The sequence below is a fragment of the Ceratotherium simum genome, chromosome 29 (genome assembly GCF_057802395.1).
Source record: "Ceratotherium simum simum isolate JZ-2026a chromosome 29, ASM5780239v1, whole genome shotgun sequence".
Lineage (NCBI taxonomy): Eukaryota > Metazoa > Chordata > Mammalia > Perissodactyla > Rhinocerotidae > Ceratotherium > Ceratotherium simum.
In genome coordinates, this window is record NC_141928.1 from 3,853,148 (window position 1) to 3,876,592 (window position 23,445).

Sequence of the window (23,445 nt, forward strand, 5' to 3'; positions counted from 1 at the left end):
TGGGGCAGGTGGGCGGGGAGAAGAATTGGCCTCGGGGAGAGCGGACCCGAATCCCCATCATCGGGGTGCACCCAGCACTTTGCGCACGACCCCCAGCTCGGCTGGCCCAGCGCGAGCCCAGGCCGGGCGGGGAGAAAACCAGCTGGCCCCTTTCGTGTTTACTGTTGTCAGAAAGGTTTTGTTTTGTTTTGTTATGTGTCTGGTTTGGCTTGTTTGCTTTTTAAGGGGAAAAAAGTTTGTAATTATTTCATCCGAAGTTCCCGTTACATATCTGTGAATAATAAGGAAGAGATTTTATAATAATAAGCAAAGAAATGATGTATATTTGAGCTCCTCATGAAACAAGTCATCGTGATAACAGGACATCGAGAAAACATAACGTAGAACCTGGTTTTTGTGAATGTTTTGTTTTGTTTTCGTTTATTTTGAATCTTGTACCTGGTTTGGTCTGTCTTTGCACTGCACAGAGCAGGAGGGGGCGCAGGCTGGGATATGGGGGGTTCGGAGGAGACGGGACGCCCTGTGGGGGGCTTCCGACCTGGGGCCTGAGATTAGCTGTGAACACTTAGGAGCCCGGTGCATGCGGGTCAGGGGTCTGGGGGTCCCGCAGCTGGTGGCGACCCCAAATGGAACACAAGCTGTACATCTGCCAATAGGTTTTTTCAGACCACGGTTTTTACTGCAAATAAACCTAAGTTCTTTTCTGCAGGAGCAGCGGGCCTTTCCTGGCGGGGAGAAGGGAGTGGCTGGATTCTGCTGTCTGTGTCCAGCAGGGTCTGCCCCATTGGGATCGTGCTGGCCCAGGGGACAGTGGCCTGGGTCAGACACGGGCCTTGGGGGTGGCCCAGCCTCGGGCAGAGGCTGTGCGTCTGGAGGAAAAAATGATGCCAGGCCACCAACCCAGCATCTCCTCTGGGCTGGCACAGTGCTGGGTTCCCACACAGCCTCCTGCGGATTCCTCCAGCTGCTATCAGAGGCGGGCGCCACTGTCTTCCTATCTGGATGGGATTCAAACCCAGCCCTGCCACGTGGGCTTCACCCCATAAGCCCCTGCTTCTCTGTGTATACAAGTTGGAGATAAAAATAGTACTCTCTCTAGAGGGCAGGTCTATGACCTATGGTAGAGAAAATCAGAACAGTAAGGTAGAGATTTATTTCTCTCTTGTGGAGCAGTAGTCCAGAGGCAGCAGTCCAGAGGTAGTTTGCTGCCCTGCCCCCTGAACCCAGGCTCCTCTCATCCTCAGCATGTGCTTCTCTCCTCATGGTTGCCTCGTGGTCCAATGTGGCTGCTGGAGCTCCTGCCATCAAGACCATGGGCAGAGGCAGAGGTTGGCACGGTGCTTCTCCTTACCCTCCTTACTCAGAGCTCGGGCACATGGCCATTCGTGGCGTCAAGGAGGCTGAAAATACAGGACCTGAGCTGAGTGCATGGCCTGGAGAATGTTTGGGTCCTGTTACTGAGGAGATGGGAGCATGTCCGTTGTGGTGGGCAACCAGCCACAGGGCCCACCTCGGGGCTGTGAGGCTCAGGCGAGACTTGAAGCCTGGCGCACATCTGGCGCTCAGTAAATGTCCATTTTTGTTATAGACGAGGGAGGCGAGTTCAGGTGTTTGAGGCAGCACAGCTAGAGAGTGTGGGAGCCTCCCTGGCCCCGCTCTGCAGGACCCAGCGCCCCGGAGCCTGGCTCAAGCCGGTGCCCCCGAGAACCTGATGAGAGGCCCACCTGCTCTGGGGCAGCCCCCTCTCTGAGAGAATTTCAGAGGCCTGGTTGTCCCACCACCACCTCCACCGAGAGCCAGCCTGCAGGTCTGTGTTCTCACGTCCACACATGGGGGTCGGAAAGGCCCGGACCCTCACTCTCTGGCCCTGGGCTGGCCCCCGCCACTGCCCCGAGCGAGCTTGGGCAGTCCTGGAGAAAGTCCCCAGCTGGGACAGGGAGCTGTGGTGGCTCGAGGGGAAGCTGCTGGTGTCCACAGGAGCTGCGGGCGAACTTGGGGGGAATGGGGGGCTTTCGGGGAGGGCATGAACAGCATCTGCTGCGGGGTCCAGACAGAAAGGGTGGGAAGCCCCAGACCTGTGTGTGGACGGGGGTGGAGGCCCGGCAGGGAGGAGGGCCTGCTGAGGTTACCCCGGGACACTGGGCAGCAGATCGGAGCCGAGTGCTCCTGGTCCCTGAGGGCTGGCTGCCTGCGGGTCGCGCAAGGGACACCGAGGCATCACGGCCCTTAGTTCTGACAACTTCGGATGCCCCTCGGGCAGGCCAATATGGAGGTCACCGTGTGCTCCCTGGATGAAGGATGGAAACAACCCACTTTCTGTAGGTGGAAACTGAGGCGTAGACATGGCACATGACTTCTCCAAGGTCACACCTGAGCCTTGTCCAGCTTGGCCTGACCCCAAAGCCTCAGCAGGCTGCAGCCCGTCTTGGGTCACTCCTGGGTCTCCCACACTGCCCCCCACAGACTGGACCTTGACCTGGGCCTCTTCCGCATTCTGACTGCCAGGAGGGAGACCCGATGGGCCACGCCCCTCTTTCAGGAGCTTCCAGCCCTGGGCTCGCTCCCCAGGCTGAACTTCCAGGTCTTCCTGATGTCCAGGCTGGACTCCGCTGGCCTGCAAAGGTGGTCTCCCCTACATTGTGGGCACCACAACCCAGTCCGGGGAAGGGACCCCTTCACAAAGGCCGACACAGCCCTCCTCACTCAACCCTCCCTGCTCCACCCCGGCCTGTGCCCGTCCAAAAGTCAAAGCACACACGTGTCCCTCAGCCCCCAGAGAGGGTTGTAGGCGCAGGTGGAGGGCCGCCCTGGATAGCTGCCCAGCATCTCTGCACTGGCCCCAGGCTCCCTGCCCCTCTGCCTCCTCCGGGGTCACTTCTCTTCTGTGGCCTGGGTGGACGGTTGCCTGGACGACACTTGGTGTGAGCTGGTGGCCAGTGGGGATGGACGGCAGGTGTGGGGAAGCTCCTCCCTCGTCCCCTCCAGCGCATTCTAGGCCATTCCCTCACAGCCTGCATTGGCTTGCTTGTGCTGCCATAACATCATACCACACACCGGGTGGCTTAAACTACGGAAATCTATTTTCCCACGGTTCTGGAGGCCAGAAGTGCAAGATGCAGGTGTCTCCCAAGGCCTCTCCTGGCTTGCAGACGGCCGCCTTCTTGCCATGTCCTCACGTGGGTTTCCTCTGTGCACGCATCCCTGGTGTCCCTCTTTTCAAGAAGACACCAGTCCTATTGGATTGGGGCCCCCTGTGACCTCACCTAACCTCGCTCATCTCTGTAAAGGCCGTCTCCAAATACAGTCACATTCTGGAGATGAGGATGTGGACATCTGTGAGGGGCCATTGTTCTGCCTACAGCAGTAGGTTAGATACTCTGACCAGTCCTCCTGATAAAAATAACAAAGGCAGTGAAAAAATATTTCTAATTTCGTCAATGAGCTGGTAATCAAGAAGAAACCCATAGATTCCAGAAGATCAGTGAAGGCGGGAGTCCAGAGAGAGAGGCTGGTTCTCTCCTTAGGGGCATTTGCCCAACTGAGTGAGCTGGAGCGCCAGTCTGTACAGCCTGGCTGGCCATGGGGGATGAAGACAAGGCCCAGGCATCCCCGCCACCCCGCCAGAGTCTCACATCTAATAGGCAAGCCCCTCTTTAAGACTGGGACCCCAAAGGATCTCACCCTAAATGTCAGGATGACTAGAAACACACCCCACCTCCAGCCACCATAACCACCACGGAAGGTTCTTTTACTGGTACCTTGACAATGGGTGGAAATTAAATGAAAACCTTCCCTGAGAATGCGTGTTATGGACTGCATTGTGCCCCTTCCAAAAGATAGGCTGAAGTCCTGACCCCCGGTACCTGTGAATGTGACTTCATTTGGAAACAAGGTCTTTGCAGATGTGGTCACCTTAAGATGTGGTCATTAGGGTAGGCCCTAATCCAATATGACTGGTGTCCTTATGAAAGGGGAAATTTGACACAGAGACAGAGAGAGAGAACGCCATGTGAAGAGGGAGGCAGAGACCAAGGTGATGAGTCCACAAGCCAAGGACACCAAAGATGGCCAGCAGACCCCTAGAAGGTGGGGGAGAGTTGTGAACAGATTCTCCTCACAGCCCTTAGAAGGAACCAACCCTGCCGACACCTTGACCTTAGACTTCTGGCCTCCAGAGCTGTGAGAGAATAAATTCCTGTGGTTCGTGGTACTTTGTTACAGCGGCCCTGGGGAACTACTACCACGTGTAACTCTAATTTGGCACTTAAGAAGGTTGCAGCCGGAATTTACACTTCCTGTGGGTCTGAAAGACTGGGAGCTGAGAATTTAAAGTAAGATCCCGGGTTGTTGATACTCCTGGGTGCCCAGAAAAAGGAGATGCAAATCATCTCTGGGAGAATCCTCGTTCAATTTCAGCCTCAGATACTCCCCTGAGGGAGAGTTCCAAGAAATACACACTCACTGTCCAAAAGCACAGATCACACAGGCAACAAAATGCTTCTGCACAGAGGCGACAAAAACCACGGGCTGCAGAATCAGATCCACAAAAATAGTACAAAATAAGTACACTTAAAGATAGACTGAAAGGGATTAGAAATGTGTGTAATGAGAAAGAAACTATGAAGAATAACCGAGCCAGTTAGACACAGCATCAAACAGAAGTTTTGGAACTGCAAGACGTGAGTTGGAATGCCAGACAGCTGGGCTCAGGCTGGACGCCACAGCCTCACAGGGCGTGGGTCAAGGAGGAAGCACAGTAGGGGATGTTTGCAAGGCCAGCATGGAGGCCAGAGCTGCTGCAGGACACTCAGTGTGTTTGCATTCCAGAGAATGACACTGTCACCCACAGCCCACGACTCCACTTTCTCATAGTGTGAGCATGGGGAAACAGCCTTGTCAGGGGGAGGAGCACAAGATTACTTGGGCTCCAGTTCCTTATGGGAGTTGTCTGGGAATGCCTACCGCCCTGCCCTTGGAGGTCTCGTGGTGCAGGGGAAGCTGTAGCCCCTTCTGCTGAACAGAGTGGAGTTACCAGTCCCATGGAAAGCTGCATTTTGGTGCAATCTCTCTGTCTGAGAGAAAGGAGAAGCCCCCTGGTGTTTCATTGTCCGTGCAACCCACAGTGGGCTCTCTGGGCCATTTTCAAACAGTCCTTTTCACCAAAGAAATGTAAATCACAATGGGTGGGTTTAATGTCATATTAGACACCGTCAGAGAAAGAATTAGCGAACTGGGAAATAGTTCTGATAATATCACTGACAATGCAGAGATTAAATGAAGATGGAGAGGGAACAAGAAGGTCCAACATACATCTAATCCAGACAAATTCCAGAAGGAGAGGAAATAGCGAATGGAGGAGAGGCAGTATTTGAAGGGATACTGGCTGGCCATCTTCCAGAGCTGGTAAAAGTCACCAGTGCAGAGATTCAAGAACCCAAAGAATCCAAAGAAGGGTAAATAAAAGGGAACACAAGTCCGGAACCATCACAGTGAGGCTGCAGGACAAAACTGAAGACAGAAAGGTCTTAGAAACAGAAGAGAGAACAGAAAGGTTAGGTCTAATAAAACGGCAACTGTACAGTGACCTTACAGCAGCAGTGATGGGATCCAGAAGACAGTGGAATAACATCTTCTAAGTGTCAACCTAGAATTCCACCCCCCAAATGTATGTTTCAAAAACAAGGACAATATAAAGGCATTTTAAGGCAAAAACAAAAATAAACAAAATGGAAAGTTTAACTTCACAAACCCTCGCTGAAGGATTTTCTATAGGAAGTTCTAAAGGTACTTCAGACCAAGGGAAAATGGTAAACGTGTGGATGTATCAAAACAAACACTGACAGTAAAAAATAATAGTAGGATACTATCTGATTGAAAACAAGATGGGATTCATATACATGACAGCAATATCCTAAATGTCGGGGAAGGAGTGATCTGCATTGAAGTGTTCCAGGGCCCACACACTTAGTTGTTTGGAGGGAAGGGAAAGATATACCTTTGATAACTGTATTAGCTTTCTATGCTGGTAACAAGTCACCATTAAAACAACACACATTTATTACCTCACAGTTTCTATAGGTCAGAGCACAGCTTAGCCGGCTCCTCTGCTCAGGGTCTCCCAAGGCTGCAGTCAAGCTGTCAGTGGGCTGTGTTCTCATCTGGAGACTTAATGAGGGAAGGGTCCACTCCCACACTCATTTAGGGTGTTGGCAGGATTTATTTCCTTGCAGTTGTTTGACTGAGGGCCCTGGCTTCTTGAGAGCAAGGGCTGCTCTCAGCTCCCTTCCACCCACAGTTCCTTGGACATGGTCCTCACACAGTGTGGCAGCTCACTTCTTCATGGCCCACGGGAGAATCTCTCTCTTCAGTCCACTGGGATGAAGTCTTATATAACAAAACGTGATCCAGGGAGAGATGTCCATCACCTTTGTCATAGGTCTTGTCTGCCCTCCAGAGGAGGGGCTATACATGGCTCCATCCCCCATGGTAACTTAAGTATCCCTATTAAAATTCCTAGGGTAACATTAAAAGATTAGAAAAAGAATATATAACTAATAAACTAGTAGAAGAAAAAAGTGGAATGAGAATATGGAAGAAGGAAAGAAAAGAAAAAAGAAATAGAAAGGATAGGACAAATGGAGAATACAAAATAATATGGTATAAATAAATATAACTATATCAGTAATTTCAATAAATGTAAATAGACTGAATATGGCAATCAAAAGAAATAAATTTTTAAAAATAAAGCAATTAAAAGACGAGATTTTTAAAATCAAACTCTGTGTATATGTGTGTTTTACAAAAGATACCTCTAAAATATAAGGTATAAAAAAGTTGAAAGTGAAAGGATGGAAAATGATATTCCAAAAGAAAACTGATGAGGCTGTATTAATTTCACACCAAATGGTTTTTGAAGAAAAAAAAAAAAATCAAAGCATCACCAGTTAAAAAGACTTACTACATAATAAAGTTTTTATTTATTAGAAAGCCGTCACAGTTTTAAACTTGTATGCTCTTTATAACATAAACTCAAAATACATAAAGCAAAATTGATGGAAGTATAATAGCTAGACAGACCCACCATCACAGGTGAGAGGTTTTAACACAACTCTCTGTCTTATAATCAAAGGGTCAAGCAGACCAAAAAAATAAATAAAAAAATAAAGATAGAGAGTAGAGTAACATAAGTAGCAACTGTGTGTGCAGAACACTGTGACCTCTTGCGGGAATACACATCCTCTCCATGGAAATTTACCTCATGCTGGGCCACAAAGCCGGTCTCAATGAATTTCAAATCATTTAAATCATATAGACTAAGTTCTCTCATCACAATGAGTTAAGTTAGAAATAAATAATAAAAAATACACAAGAAACTTCCGTATGTTTGTACGTTAAGAAACATAGTTCTAGATAATTAATAATCAAAAAATAAATTATAATAGAATTGTAAAATATTTCAAATTTATTTTGAAATTGTAAATAGTAAAAATGCTCTGGGGATGGCCCCGTGGCCTACTGGTGAAGTTCGGTGTGCTGCGCTTTGGTGGCCCGGGTTCTCGGGTTCGGACCCCTGGCTCAGACCTACACCACTCGTCAGCCGTGCTGTGGTGGTGACCCACATACGACATAGAGGAAGATTGGCAACAGATGTTAGCTCAGGGCTAATCTTCCTCAACAGAGAAGGAAAAGAAATGCTTCATAACAAAACCTGTAGAATACTGCTAAAACTGAACTTGAGCCAAAATTGGCGACCTGGAGAGCTTGCATTACAAAAGCAAAGGACTGGAGGTGGGCTTGCCTTTCAGACTAGACCTCCTTTCCCGCGGGAACAAAACACCGATTCCTTGAACAAAAGTTTTATGTCTCTATTAAGCGTTTTCAAATTATCTACTTAAAATGTAAAGTTTCCAAGTAGAAATTAAAACTGTATTAAATGTGCACAAATTACAGGGTTTTTAAATTGCAGCGCCCATTCAGACGGCTCTGTCCTGCTGTGGCTCCTTCCCACCGCGGCGGGTGGCGGTGGGGAGCTCATTGACCCCAGTCTCCCTCTCACGATAAGACTTTACGTTTGTGGGTTAAACTCAGACTTTGTTCTTTAGTCCCGGGTTGATGTATTTATTTTCCTTAATGGTTTAGTTTTGATCCTTTCCTTTCCCTAGAGAAAGAAAGCCCGCACGTGCTCATGTGGGCCTGCATGTGATCTGTGTGGCAGCTTGCTTCATCTGGATTCCCTCTGGATGATTATTACACATCCTGACGCCTACGTGCTGTCAGGGCCATAATGCAGATGGATGTGCCAAGACCCCCGACCCTAGTTCTTGGAGGTCCACAAGAATGCCTGACAGGCAGCCTGTAAGGCAAGAGATGGTTATTTCTCACTCACCTAACAGTCTGGGGAGTGACCCAGGGCTAGGACTGGGCTCACAGTGTCAGGGACCTAGGTCTTCCTGGGTTTTGGGTCTCCTGTGTGTGGCTTCCCAAGTTCGCCTCATGGTCCAAGATGGGGCTTCAGCTCCAGCCCCTGAATCCACATTCCAGCCAACAGGAAGGTGAAGGCAGGGAAGGGGCATGACCCCTCTCTTTAAGGATACCTTCTGGAAGTTTCAGTCACCACCTCCATTGACCATAACTTGGTTATATGGCCACACCTGGCCGCAAAGGAGGCTGGGAAACGTAGTCTTTATTCTGGGTCGATTACCATAGCAGATGGAGGAAAGGATGCGGTGGGGGTGGGGAGGTGAATGGCACCCACTGCCACACAGACCAGATGGATTCAAGGGGTCTGCCGGCAAAGAGAGGCGGCCAGTCCCCCTCAAGGTGTGTCTCGGTGAGGGATAACCTCGATTCACGTGAGGAATGCGTGGAACAGTGAGCTTTCTAGAACTTCACGTCCCAGCCTGCTTCTAACCTGAAGAGCACTCTGCTTGGATAATCCCCAGTTCATTCACACGAGCAGGCTGCCCCTTCATCTGATTAGATCCCAGCTCACACGGGGGAACGTCCACGCTAGGGGAGGGAGCAGGTTTGTACTGCAACTCCCCAAGGACGTTTTGGTTATTTTATTTCTTAGAAGGAACAACCTCTCGCTGACACCACTTGTAAACCTGAGTCTTACCCACACACGCGCCTGCGTGCGTTTCCCTTCCCTCTTCAGCGGGTTCAGCACGTTCAGCAGGATGGAGACGGGCAGCCCAGCCGGTGAAAGGCTCTGGTTTGCTGAGCCCCGCTCTGCTCTGCAGCTCTGCTGAGAAGCTGTCATCGCCAGCTGTGAAAGGTCACAGCTCCGTGTCACACTCTTCACCAGGAATGTGCTGGACACGACTGAGACGCCATGTCACAAGGATATTGATAGCAGAGCGATGGAAAAAGATACGCCAGGGAAACTGTCAGAGAAAGCGCCTAGAAGCTTATCCAGACCAGACAGGACACATGGGAGGTGGAAAGCACTGTCACATGTGGAGACACTGGCGCACTCCGACCAGCTGGCGCCAGCTCACAAGAGCCAACTGTGTGCGCCTCTTCCCACCTCCGTGCTCTGTGACGTCCCTCACGCTGGGGCTTGAAATTGGCCCTGGTGGGAGTATTTACACCACAGAAATGGGCCAACACTCCGAACAAAGTATCCTCCCCACCTCTCAAGCTCCCCACTGGATAAAGAGGTTCGTTATTTCATGATAAAAAGGGACAAGTAAACAATAAGCTGTAACAATCCCAGAGCTTAATCCACTTCACAGCACAGCCTCAAATATATATAAAATAAAAACAGACAGAATTATGGGGAGAAATGGACACATTCCCAGTCTAGAGGGGGCGTCCCACACTCCTCTCTCAGAGACCAAGACAGAGCCGACAGCAGTCTCTAAGGAAGCTCCCTGCTGGGGGGTGTTCCGTGTGGTCTGTGGAACAGCGGGAGAGCCAGGCTGAACCCAGACTGTCAGTGCCCATGGGCGTCCACCTCCCTGCAAGTCCCCTCTGGGGACAGGCTCTGTTCCCCCAGGGTGTAGTGCTCATATGTGGCCACCAGGGGGCGATGTGTCCTGCAGAGGCCCAGGCTCCTGGGGGCCGACTGCCTGGGGGTGACCAGCCCGGCACCCACCATGGGCTGCTGCCCTCACCTAAGCATTCAGAGCCCGGGCCACAGACAGCCCTGCATAGTAGTAACCTGCGTTCACTGCAAGCCCCACAGCCCCCTGGCTGCCCGGTCACACTAGGGGTCTGGTTGGGGGGCAGCTCCTGCCCCTGGAGCCGAAGAGAGGGCAGCCCTGGGGGTCCCTGTCAGGGGTCAGAAAAGCAACCTCCCAGAGGCCAGCTGGGAATGTGAAGGGCAAAGTGGCGGGTTGAGGACTGTGACCAGCTGGACGCAACTGGCCCCTCTCAGTGCGTCTGGCAGGGGTGTGGGCCCAGAGGGCCAGCGTGCCCCGGCTTTTCAAGAGAAGCTTGGGAATCTGGGTTTTTAAGGAAACCTGTAGAGCACAGCCTGGATCACGTGGGGTGTCTCTCCCCCACCCCCCACCCCAGGCGGCCGGCGTGGGACCTGGAGGGTTTGGCTGACTGGGCCAGGGTCTGGCTGGTATTTGTGGGGTCTTAGCCCCAGGCCCAGCCCCAGCCACCAGCTTTTCTCCATGCTTCCTCCCGACACCGTCAATGAGGAGAGGGGACCTGAGCCTTGAGCTGCCTCCACGAGAGGAAGTTCTTCCGAAGCCCCGTCTGTCTCCCGGCTGGACGGTGGCGGAGCCTGCAGCTGTGGGCGAGGTGCCCAGGATGGCTGCACACGGCACCGGGCCGGCCCCGCACGGGCTCAGCCATGGGGAGCAGCCAGTTCCGTCCCCCACGTTTGTTTCACTTACAAATAATGTTGGGAACACCACGGAGTGAGGTGGGAGCTCCCGGACCTGGGTTTCTGCATTCTGGGCCTGAGGGGCCTGGCACGGATCTGCCCACACGCGCTGTGTGTGTGCCGGGGTGCAGGGCACTTCAGCTCCCTAATCCTGGGAACGCCTTGCCGGGGTGCCACAGCCCCCAGCCCTGTCCGCCTGCCCTTGCTGTGTGGGCTCAGGGGAGGGCGTGCCTACCCGCCTCTCGGGAAGAGCCACCACTTACCCAGGAGAAAACACTCTGTCTTCATGAAAGCATGGGGGTAGTTGATGTATTTTAGGGCTTTTTTTATGGGTCTTATTGGAAAAATAAAATCTTGGCAGTGTAAATCCTGCCTTCAAAAGTTATTCTGGAAACTTCCCCAGTCCGTGAATTGCTCAGGCCTGGCACCCCTTGGCTGTGTCCTGCCTCAGTTTTCTCATCTCTACAATGGACAGCAGTGTTTCTCTCTCCTCTGAGACGACTTACATGAGTGCTCAGCACACTGCCTGCCCCCCGCCCCACCCTGTAGGTGCTCCAGGCCCCGCTGAGAGGCGACTGGGGCCAGGTCCTGGGGGTGGCTGGGCCCACCTTCCTCTGGGTCAGGTGTCGGCAGGTGTTGTGTGTTACTTAGTGTCCCTCTTCCACGGGCCACAAGCAGAGCTCCATGGAGGGGCCTCGTCCCCCAGCCCCGTCACCCTGTTCCACCCTGGACTTCTGCCCAGTCGCAGGGCCCCCTGCCAAAGCCTCCCTCTGTCCTGGAAGCCTGGCCAGCAGGTGGGGGCGGAGGGCTGGCCGGGGCCTGTGGAGAGGGCCAGCCCAGGCAAGAAGGAGGCATCTCAGTGCTGGCCCGGGTGCATCCAGGCCATGCGGGCTGGGGACAAGTCTGGCAGTGGAGGCCTGGAGGCAGGGGGAGGGTTCCAGGCCTGGGGGCAGCCCCTCGCCCCAGTGAGTCGACTGTGACTTCCATTTGCACCGCGGTTTTCTTCAAAGTGCGCTAAAGGTAGACAGTAATGATACACAGGGAAATTTACAAACGTCCCTGGAACTGACACAGCAGGGGGTATAGTCCCTGCTTCCCAGATGGGGAAACCGAGGCTGGGCAGAGGAGACGAGCCCAAGATGGTACAGCAGGTCGGCAGCAGGACCCTGTCTCAGCATCCCTGGCTGTGCCGTCTGGCCCACGGGGGAGACAGGGTGGCCCATCCACCTCTCCTGGACCCAAGACGCTGACCCTCTGCCAGGCCCGGCCCTCCAGCCACCACCCCTTGTCCAAAGTCCAGGGTGACGGCACTGCCTGCTTGGCTTTAGTGCAGGGTCAGGAGGGGTCTGGGCTGCAGTGACGCTGTGCCCCTCGCCCGGGGCACTCCACGTCTAGGGCTCTCAGGAGGATGTGGCCATGCTCCTTCCTTGCCGTCTCTGACCCGTCCTTCACCCTGCCAAGCGAGTGCAGCCCTGCCTCAGGCTGCAGGGCCAGGCCCACCATCCACTGAGTGACCGGGCGGGTGTCCTCTCTGCCCTAGACTCCCACACTGCTCCAGGGAAACCTTGTACTGGCGGGGCCAGCCTTCCTCCAGGGGACCCCGGGGAGTGAGTGATGGTCTCTGTCCCCTGGTGGGAACTGAGAATGGAGGCAGCACATGGCAGGCCAGTGCCCAGGCCACCTCCTCTGAGAAGCCCTCCTGGATTCCTGCTGGAAGGAAGGCCAGCTTGGTCAGGAGCGCCCCATCACAGCCAGCCTTGTGGCCACCTCGCCCCTCCCTTCTTCCTGGACCCTGAGCCCCTCGAGGGCAGGGACTGGGTCTTAGTTGTCTCTGGGTCTCCCAGCAGTGCTTTGCATACAGTAGGTGCTCAGTCAATGTAAAGGACAGACAAACTGGCAGCAAGACAGTCGGACAGCCTCAGAGCAACAAGAACACAATTGTTTGATCAGTATTAATCACGTCAGTATTGCTGCTATGATTCCTCCATTTCAGCAGCATTGCTGTATTCTTGGCTAATTTATTTATTTATTTATTTTTGTGAGGAAGATCAGCCCTGAGCTAACATCCACACCAATCCTCCTCTTTTTGCTGAGGAAGACCGGCCCTGAGCTAACATCTATTGCCAATCCTCCTCCTTTTTTTCCTCTTTTTCTTCCCAAAGCCCCACTAGATAGTTCTATGTCATAGCTCCACATCCTTCTAGTTGCTGTATGTGGGACGCCGCCTCAGTGTGGCTGGACAAGTGGTGTCAGTGCGCACCCGGGATCCGAACCCGGGCCGCCAGTAGGGGAGCGCGCGTACGCAACCACTAAGCCACGGGGCCGGCCCTTCTTGGCTAATTTAAACGCACTTCCTTTGATCCCGCGGGACAAGGTCCTGTTCTATGTGAGCACCTATCCCGATTCTTTTTGCATCCAGAGGTATATGCACTTCTTTCCGGGTCTCCTCTGGACGTCTCCTCTGGGCCTCTTCTTCTGCCTGGCTGTGGACAAAATGCCCTAGACCCAGGGTCACACTCAGCCTTCCGGTCTGGCCCCCACACTGGCTTGCTGTGTGGCCCAAGGCAAGCTGGCTCCCCTCTCTGGGCCCGGTGCCCCCAACAGTCAAATCGAGGCAGGCATCCCTGCCCCGGGGAGCTGGATGGGGGCAGTGGGAAAGCCAGGAGGCTCAGGGGCGTCACGCCAGGTGACAGAGGGATCCGGGAGTTCTGGAGGGCCGGACGCAGACGGCTCGGGACCACGGACCCTGGGGGCCCACCCAGACGTTCTGACCTGCCTCCTAGGGGAGTGAGCACCCCTCCCCGGGGGTAAGCAAGCTGAGGCTGCTCAGGCAGGTCCGTGCTGAGGCCCTGGATCACCTCACCGGGCAGCGCAGAAGGCGGCGGGTCCTGGCACAACGCTGCTGCTTAGCCAGCACTTTCTGCCCGCCGGCCTGTGCCAAGCTGCTTTGGGCATGCAGAGCGCCCACGGGCACGGGCAGGCAGCCTATAACCTCTGTTTAGAGATAATGAAGGGAGGTCATTGCCCTGTCACCCAGGGTTAACGGGCTTCAGGGCTCACAGCCCGCTCTGCTGCCCTCAGAGCTGCCCGCTGGGCTGCTGCCTGGGCCTGGCGCCCAGAGGCCGGCGGCGGTGGGCGGTGCACCCTGCCCGGGTGGTGGGCGGCGACTGGGGCTGGCCCAGCGGCCAGGGGCGGGGGCAGGGGCGGCCCAGGTTCCAGCTCAGCCACTGCTGGGGAAGGAAGGAGGTGACGGCAGGGCCGCAGCCAGGGGCCCAGGCGCTGGCAGGCCTCTAGGGCCGAGGGGTGCTGTGGCCGCTGGAGGTACACCCCTGGGGAGGGGCAGGGCCCGGGCCCTCCCCTGGGGGCGGGGTTGGGACTGGCCGGAGCTGCAGCAACGGTTGGGCTGGGTGGGTGGGACTGCGGGTCCCTGTGTGGGTGGCGGGGGCCTGGGCACCCTCCCTGCCGTCCTCACCTGGTGAAGGCTCTGCCCAGAGCTTTCCTGGATCAACCCCCCTTCACCCTACAGCCTGTGGGGGGGCTCCTCTGGGCTCCCCGCTTTACAGCTCAGTGTCTGTTGCTGCTCCAGCCCCCACTTCTCTGTCGGACCCCAAGCCCTGGGCTGTCCTGCGCCCTCACCCCTGGCCACGAACGGGCCCCCTGCTGATTTGGGGGTGGGACAGGGCGGGAGGGGGCGGGAGAGCAGGTTAATGTTGAAGCAGCTGCTTCTGGCGGGCGGGCGGGAGGGGGCACGTGGCAGCTTCCCGAGCCAGCGGCGTTGGCGTTGGCGCAGCAGGAGGAGGAAGGAGGCCGGGCCAGAGGCGGAGCAGGTGTGCTGGGCAGCACAGCACAGGGCAAGGGGCAGATGCCCGGCCTTGACCGTGTCCGGCAACCACGTGATGCCGACTTTCCACCAGTAGGACGCCACTCTTGGGGGCTCCAGGAAGATTAAGGAACTTCAAGGACGGAAGGTAAGTACAGACACGAGCTGGGGGTGCGCCTCCCCGTGCCCAGGGCCAGCTCTGTGGGCAGAAGGCAGATGGGCTGTCAGCCCGCGGGGCAACGGGCGACGGAGGGGACTGAGACGCCCTGCCCCTACCTCCAGCCCCCCACTCCCGAAGCCTCTGAAGTCACGGCTCCCTGCTCCCTCTCTGCACCCACTCCCTAGGAGGGGCGCCGTGGTGGGCCGGGCAGCCCTGACCAGCCTGAGAGCGGGGGCCCTCACGCCACCCCCCGCAGGTATGGCAGTGGGTCCCCTGCCACCTCCTCTCCCCAAACCAGGCCCTGGGTCGTCTGCGGACCAACCCGAGTGGGCAGGAGGGGCAGGAGACCTGCAGGCTGCGGCTACGCACAGGCCTCGCCTTGAGCCCTAGCTCAGCCACGTAGTGGCCCTGTGGCCTTGGTCTCCTTAGCTGGGCTCTGCAGGCCTCAATCTCCTCCCTGTGAAGTGGGGACCGCAGTCACCCTGACTTCCATGCATTTCAAGATTGTGGAATGGGTGTGTGTGCCACGAGCTGGGTGTGTGGTGCACACTTGGACATGGAGGCTGACTTTCCTAATTAGTTAGTTAATTGATTATCAATCATGACTCTTAGTGTAGATGGCACTGCCCACCTCAGGTCACAGCCAGAGCCCTCTCACTCCCTGCTGATCCCAGGAGGGGGCCCAGGAGGGTCCCCTGAAGCGTCCTTTCCTTCTCATGTTCCTCCCACCCCCAGGGAGATGCCTCTCTGGCACCTTCTCTCCTTAAAAGGCTGGCTCCCCGTCACGTTCTGATTATAATTATGATTTTCTGCTGGGGAGGTCTGGGAGGGCTTCCTGAAGGAGGAGGGATGAGAGGTGAGCCCTGAAGGCCACTGGGAGGAGGCTAAGGAGGAGGAGGCAGAGGGAAGGGAGGTGGTTCTCCAGCCTCTAAGCCCCTACCCTGGATCCTGAGACGGCCGAGGGAGGGCGAGGCCTGGACCACACGGCACCGCTGTTCTCACCTGGTGCCTTGGGGCCAACGAGGCAGAAACAACTTCTGTCTGGGGTCCAGACAGGAGTTCCCCAGGGAGGGTTGGTGTCCCTGTCTCAGGGCTGCCTGCCAGCCGTCCTATGGCACCTGCTCTGCCTGCACACCACCTGCCCCTCCTCCCCTCCACTGTCTGTGTCCAGTGACTCCATCCCCTCACCACAGCCACCGCCCCCGTGCTGCCTGGGGGCTGCCGCCTCCCTCCGTCTCCCCTTCCCCCGGGTCCCATCACCACCCAGACCTGCAGGACACGGGGACCCCCACCCTCGGGAAGTGTCTTGAGCCCTGATGGGGCTCTCAAGGCCGCAGGACAGGCCCCTCCCTGTTCCAGCCTCCCCTCATCCTCTCAGGTCGTCTCTCTGGGTCCCGTATTCCCGTGAGACCCAAGCTCCTTCCTGTCCTCGGTTCTCAGGTCTCTCCCAGGGGCTCTCCCCCTCTCCCGCACTGGGTAACCCCGCTTTCCCCCGTCTCATTTCAGCCCCACCTCCCCTTGTGGCCCGACACCCCCCGTAGAGCTCCCGTGCTCTGTCACAGCCCCGTTCTCTGTCCGTGTTGGTTCACACACTGGGCCCCGTACACGGAGGGCAGGGAGAGACGGAAGAAAGAGGCAGAGCCCTCCAGATGGGTCCGTGCAGGTGTAATAAGCAAGGGAACTTACACAATGTGGCTGGTCTTGGGCGCTGCAAGACGAGTAGATCTCCACACTCGCCCGCCAGAACCTTAAAGTTTATACAGAGACCTTACCTGGGTTCAGCCACGTCCATCGTCCAGATGGTCTCAACAACACTTTACTCTCTTGAGCCTGCGTCCTTGGAACAGCTCCCACTGTGGGAACGGTGGGCAGAGCGTACATTCCATGGATGGGGAGGGGGTGAGGAGCCTCTGATTGCCGGGCTCCAACTCCTGGATCAGCTGGTGGTCTCGTCCTCCCGATGACCCCCTCCAACAGCCCGCTCCCTGGGCTGGCCCGACCTCCTGCCTCCCACATGGTCTCCCCGGGCCCAGCCAGGGCCTGACATGTGCGAGGCCCTCAGTGAGCATGCGCTGGACGAATGCATGGGCACACATGTGCCATGGGGAGACGGCAGGAGGTGGGCCTGGAGGGTAACAGCGTGGGGGGCAGTCTCTTGGGGTCTAACGTGGCACAGCCCCCATGTACCTGCTCTGCACCCCAGGCAGCCCTGACTCTCTCCCCAGCTCCCTGCCGTGCTGATGCCTGGAGTCCGCATGGCCTCGCTGAGCCAAGCCCTGCGTGTAGTGGCCACACACGCTCGCCGGAGCCCAGCCCAGGGCCTGGGGCCACGCCCCCTGACCAGCGGGGCTGGCCCCACGGCTGAGAAGAGCGTGCCATACCAGCGGACCCTGAAAGAGGCACAGGGCCCCTCGGCGGAGGCCCAAGGCCCCACCCGGCCTCTGCCCAGCACAGCCAACGTGGTGGTCATTGGTGGGGGCAGCTTGGGCTGCCAGACCCTGTACCACCTGGCCAAGCTGGGTGTGAGCGGGGCGGTGCTGCTGGAGCGGGCCCGACTGACCTCCGGGACCACCTGGCACACGGCAGGTAGGGGCGGGGTGCAGGTGGGGGCCAGGAGGGGCTGGACTCTGCAAGGGGTCAGTTCTGGGTGGACAACCACAGACCTGTTAGAGGCAGCTGAGCTGGAGGAGGAAGGACATGGAGAAAAGATGTGGGGTCAGTCTGAAGGTGGACAGATTGGGGGGCCCTGCTTGCCCCCCGAGTCTCTGAGGAGCTGTGGTGGGGAGGAGGCAGCAGATGCCGCCGGTGGGACCCCAGAGAGCAAAGCTGAGCCCAGAGCTGGGAGTCCAGGCAGCCGTCTGTCAAAGAGCAGAAGCCCCTTCCGGGGACAGAGCCACCAGGGATGAGGGCGGCCCCGGGCGTAGAGGGTGGACAGGGAAGGGGCCAGCTGGGGTGATGCCGAGGGCATCCTGTGTCTTCCATGGGCACCAGATGTGTCCACGATTCTCATCCTCCTAACTAACCAGTGGGCATGTATTAAGCACCTACTGTGTACAAGTCTCCAGGGCAGCCAACCTTCTGCCTTAACCCTGGGATACATTGGTCAGTTTCTGTGGGGTAAGCACTCCCACTGGCCAATATCCCGGTGCCAGCAAAAGGTTGCTGAGTGTGGAGCAGGGAAGGGGTCCAGGCATCACATGTGTTGAGAGCTGACACGGCCGGCCCCGCACACCACTGCCTCCGCCTTCCCACGGCCCATCGCAGCTGGGCCCGCACGGCCTTGCCCTCAACGTCACTCCAGCCTCACCCCTGGCCTCCTGCTCCGCAGATCTGTGCTGAGGGAGCGGCTATGTTGGTGAAGAGCCTGCATTTGGGCTTGTCGGTCCTGGGTCGGGCTCCCGGCCCTGTCACGACCTGCTCTGGGATCTTGGTCATGGAACCATTTGGCGCCACCTTAATTTCACTGTAAAACAATCATGCCCACCTCCTAGGGCTGCTCTGTCACCTTGAGACAGGCTCAGTCCAGGGCTTGGCGCACAGTAGGTGCTCAATAAATGGGAGCCTTTGATATGGTCACTCCCTGAGCTGCCCAAGGGCCTGGACGCCCTTCCTAAAACTCAGCTTTGACCCTGCCATGTCCTGCTCATCAACCTCCCGGGTCCCCACGGCCTCCAGAGAAAGACCCGGACCCACTGCCTGATATTCGGCGGCCCCGGCCTGCTGGGGACTGATAACGTCCCGCCCCTCCCCGCCAGGCCTGCTGTGGCAGCTGCGGCCCAGCGACGTGGAGCTGGAGCTTCTGGCCCACACGAGGCGCGTGGTGAGCCGTGACCTGGAGGAGGAGACCGGGCTGCACACGGGCTGGATCCAGAATGGGGGCCTGTTCATCGCGTCCAACCGGCAGCGTCTGGACGAGTACAAGAGGCTCATGTCGGTGGGTGTCCCCTGCCAGGGCAGGGGGGCTCAGGTCGTGGCTGTGCCCCTTGCCAGCGTGGGGGCTCATGTCAGTGGGTGCACTCCCTGCTGGTGGGGGAAGAGCAGCATGGTGCACGGAAGGAGCCCCGACAGATCTGGGTTCAGACCCTGGGGCTGCCCTTGCCGTCTCAGCCACCTGGGACAGGTGACTTTGCCCCTCTGAGCCTCGGCATTCTCACCTTTAAAATGGGACTGTATTGCCGAGCCCAGTGTGCGAGCCTCGGAGGCAGGAGAGTCCCACTAACCGGGAGTTACTATCATCATCATGCGTGCTGCTCACGGGACAGTGGGTGAGTAGTGAAATTCACTAACCAGGAGGCAATGACCACCCTTCTCCTGGCCCCACCGACAGGGCTTAGGGAACGGAGTTGTGGGTGACGAGGGAGAAAGCCTTACGCTGTGGAAGGCCCTGTACCAGGGTGGGGGTGTTGGTTCCTAATCCAGGGCAGCCAGGCCTGGACCCCAAATTCCAGGGCGTGGGTGAGACAGGCCCCTCCAGCAATTCATTTCTTATTGAGCACCGACTGAATACTCACTCAGGGCTCACGGAGCAGAGCCGGCTGTGTGGCTAGCACAGGCTCATTGTCGCTGAGTCCCCTGGGGGCCCAGGCCGGAAGCAGGGGCAGCCGGCTTCAGTAGAATGCCCTGGGTCTTTGGGGTTAGGAGATGGCCCCATTCCGCCTCGTCCTCTCCCTGCCCCCTTCTTCCTCCTCCCCCTTGGCTCACTCACCAGCTGGGTAAAGGCTCCATACGAAGCCTCTGGCCCCAACCTTTAGCTCAAGTTCCCCTGGGGCGTAAAGTCTCTGCCACTTTCCATTCACAGTTTGCAGACTGAGAATCTGATTGGCTCAGCTCATCTCCAGTTGGGCGGAGCCTGTCCTGAGGCGCATGCCTGGGGACGCTTGATTGGCTGCCCTTGGGCCTATCAAATGTGATGGGGGTGTGGTCTGGCACAGGAGCCTGGGACCTGGACCTGCCTGGTTTCTGGGGAGCTGGTCTGACCTCGGAACCTGATCCTCAAGCCCAAGATATTAGACCTGTGGGGGTTATTTTTATTTATTTTATATAGTAAGGCCTTGTGTGCCACAGACTGGTCCAAGCTCTTTAGGGGTATCAGGGCATAAGGTAATAGGTCATAAGCCATTATTACCCCCCTTCACGCAGGGTCCATAAGCAGCTTAACCCAGGTCACGTGGCTAGTGTCAGAGATGGATCAGGAAGGTGAGGGCCCCAGAGCCTGCTTCTGCCCCTTGCATCGAGCTCCTTATCCTTATGAGAAGCCTGCTCAAGGGACACAGGCTTCTGGGGCGTGGTGGCCAGCTAAGGCTTCCTGAGGAGGCAGAGTCTAAGCTGACCCTTGGAGGCCCAGTTGGGGAGGACAGTGGCCGGAGGAGGTCTGACCCCCGAGGACTCAGTTACTTTCTTCTGGGTCCCCTAGTTAGGCAAGGCCTACGGCGTGGAGTCCCATGTGCTGAGCCCGGCGGAGACCAAGGCACTGTACCCACTGATGAATGTGGACGACCTCTATGGGACCCTGTACGTGCCACAGGATGGGACCATGGACCCCGCCGGCACCTGCACCACCCTCACCAGGGCCGCCACTGCCCGGGGAGCACAGGTACCGCTGGCCGCCGGCCCTGGGTCCCCTGCTGCCAGCCCACCCCTCTTGCCTAAGAGCCCCAAGAGCAGAAGGTGAGAGGACAGGCGCCCTTCTCTCTGCTGTGTGACCTTGGGCCGGGCAGGACCTCTCTGAGCCTGCTGACAGGCTCCTGCAAAGGAGGCTGGGCCTTGGCTCCATCCACGGATGTTGGCTCTCCTTCCTTCCCTGAGATTCGGGCCTGCTGGACTAGCGCATCCTCCCAGAATCTCTTCTTGTAATTTTTGTCTTCTTTTGTCTCAAATGCACTCATAGCTGTAGAAAAAATTAAGAAAGACAAATAAGCAAAAAAGAAGAAATGAAAATCATCAGGAAGTAGGCAGTGATGACATTTTAGTTTTACTCCAAATATTTCTCGATGAAGGTGTGTATGGGGACACAACAGAGGGGAACTGCACTGTGTGACCTCTTTACCAAGGAGCTGACCGCAAGGATCTGTTAGTCACACGAGGCTCGCTTTGGTTTTTTTAAGTCACTTTGTGAAAAAGAGCCATCGTATCTGGGGACGGGTGGACAGGTTGTCCAAGTCGCGGAAGCTGCGGATTTAGTGTCCGGCGCTGTGGTCACCCCATTTCCCGGATGTGTCACGTGAAGGCTGCCCTAGCAGAGGCAGAGGTCCCAGGCCCCGCCCGGACCGGGGTGTGAGAGGGTGGGTGTCAGCGCCCTCAGAGCCTGCCCAGCTCTGTTCAGCTCCTCTCGCTCCCAGGTCATCGAAAACTGCCCGGTGACCGGCATCCGTGTGCGGACGGACGACTTTGGGGTGCGGCGGGTGGCAGCTGTGGAGACGGAGCACGGCTCCATCCAGACGCCCTGTGTGGTCAACTGTGCAGGTGAGAGTGGTGTTTCTCCTGGCTCCTGAGTGGCCACGCTGGCTGCTCCGTAAACCTGGCCTTTCTCTGGGGTGGGGGCCCGGGTGTGACCTGGGGGAGTCGCTGCCAGGGTGGACAGGCAGAGGCGCCCTGTGCCCACCTGGCTGGCAGCCCCCACTGGGTGCCCACAGAGCTGAGCTGTCCGTGCTCTGCCCGCAGGAGTATGGGCGGACGCTGTGGGCCGGATGGCAGGAGTCAAGGTCCCGCTGGTGGCCATGCACCATGCCTACGTCGTCACCGAGCGCATCGAGGGGATCCAGGTAAGCGGACGGCCCCAGACGCTGTGTCAGGCTGTGGGAGCCTGGCTGTGGGTGGCACAGGGACCTGGCTCTTACAGGTGGCATGACCCTCGTGGGTTCCCTCACCACCCTGAGCCTCAGTCACCTCATCTGTGAAATGGGCATCACACACTGGGTGTCTCAGGGGGTGTGAGGATTAAACGAGGTGGTGAGGTGTAACCCTGACGCCCTCGGCCTTCAGGGCACAGCTTCTCACTGACGCCCAGACCGCAGTCCAAGCCTGTCCTGCGTGGCGCAGCCAGTCCTGCTTTTTGCCATGTTCTGTGCCCCAGGCATTTCAGGGAACCCCCGAATGTTTGCATGTTCCCCAGTATGCCCTGGGTGCCAGTCTCGGAGGACACTGATTCTGGCCCTGAGAACCTCCTGGGAGTCTTGGAAACGCCTCTGCCAAGGGAGGCGGGGGGCCAGGCTGCACCTGCCGGCGCCCGGGCTGTGCGCCTCCTGCCCTCGCTCCTCTCCTCCCCTTATCTCCTCTCTCCTGTGGTGGCGGCTGGGAGCTCCCTGCCACCTTGTCATGGAGCACTCCTTTCTCCCTCCTTCCTTCTTCCCTCCCTCCGTCCATCATTCAACCATCCCTTCCTCACCCCTCCATCTATCCATCCTTTCCTTTTCCCATTTACCCTTTTTCCCTCCACCATCTGCCCCTTCCTCGATCTCTCCCCCGCCGTCTGTTCATCCCTCCATCTCTCCATCATACCCTCTACCATGTCATCTCTCCCTTCACCCGTTCCTCCATCCTCCATCCGTTTATTAATCCATCTATCCACCACCCCACCTAACCCTCCCTCCCCTACCCCTCTCTCCATCAAACATTGACTGGGTAAGCTCTGTGTCCGGGTCCTATTCTGGAAACTGGGCCTATAACAGAGAAAACGACCTGGTTCTTGTCTGGATGAGCTGGGGGAGGGTACTGACAAGTGAATATGCTTATTTATTCCAGAACAGGTTGACAAGGGCTCTGCAGGGCCAGCACAGGGGCTATAGGGACTCCTTGCCCATGGACCAGGGGAGGCTCCTGGTGGAGGCCATGTCGGAGGATCTTCTGAAGGATCAGAGGGGTGGCAGGGAAGGGATGACGTGGAGAAGGGGGGTGCACAGAGCCGGCAGCTGGAGACCTGCCAGCAGTTGAGAGGAGGTCAGAGGGGTGGAGGGGGGAGAGTGAGAGCAGACTGCCCTTGTCTAGGGTCAGGCCCCAGCAAAGAGGGTCCTGGGAGCCTCGTCCTTAATTGGCTTCCCTGTGGTCACTGGGGACGTTTGAGGCTGGCCTCTAGGTGGACCGCAGTGGTGGAGGGGGCGGGAAGCTGAGGCAGAGGCCGGGGTCCCCACCCGCTCCTGCCCCTCCCCCTTAACACAGGGCGTTCCCCATTCGTGGATGAGTTTAATGTGACCCAGCACACGCCTCCTGAGGGCTGCCATGTGCCCGTGCTGGGTGGGGTGCTGGGGAATGGAGAGAAATCACACTGCTGTTGGCGGGAGGAGTCGTGGCCCTGGTTCTGTGGGGAGAGCCCCGGCGTGGCCACCAGGGGTCGCCCTCAGGCCGCAGTGGGCTCAGCAGGGCTGGGAAAGCTGGGGACAGGCGGGGGGGCAGGGCAGGGGCTGCATCTTGGGGGTGGCTGCGGGGAGGCTGACTCCAGGGCGCCCACAGATTCTCCATGCTCTGATTCCCCCTCAGGCCTGACTGAGGCGTCTTTCAGGGAAGGAGCAGCTCAGGGTCGGCCAGGGCCCCCCTCCGTGAGTGCACGGTCAGAGCCAGGCTGGGGTCGTCCACGTTATTCACAAACACGCCCCCACCCAGGCACCCGCTGTGCCTTTGGGAGCTCGAGGC

At 57.2% G+C, this 23,445-nt stretch overlaps 1 protein-coding gene across 2 annotated transcripts in view; it reads left to right on the top strand.

Moving 5' to 3' along the window:
• The first annotated feature begins 14,079 nt into the window (after window positions 1-14,079).
• Window positions 14,080-23,445, top strand: part of SARDH (sarcosine dehydrogenase) — a 70,227-nt gene continuing 60,861 nt past the window's right edge. Inside the window, exons 1-7 of one of the 2 annotated variants that reach the window (XM_087418838.1) lie at window positions 14,080-14,161; window positions 14,755-14,808; window positions 17,046-17,406; window positions 18,576-18,754; window positions 20,234-20,413; window positions 21,159-21,282; window positions 21,481-21,581. In XM_087418838.1, the coding sequence (XP_087274964.1) occupies window positions 17,061-17,406; window positions 18,576-18,754; window positions 20,234-20,413; window positions 21,159-21,282; window positions 21,481-21,581 (930 nt within the window). In that variant the 5' untranslated portion in view covers window positions 14,080-14,161; window positions 14,755-14,808; window positions 17,046-17,060. The remainder of the gene's footprint in view (window positions 14,162-14,754; window positions 14,809-17,045; window positions 17,407-18,575; window positions 18,755-20,233; window positions 20,414-21,158; window positions 21,283-21,480; window positions 21,582-23,445) is intronic. The other variant, XM_014782303.2, reaches the window with a different exon arrangement.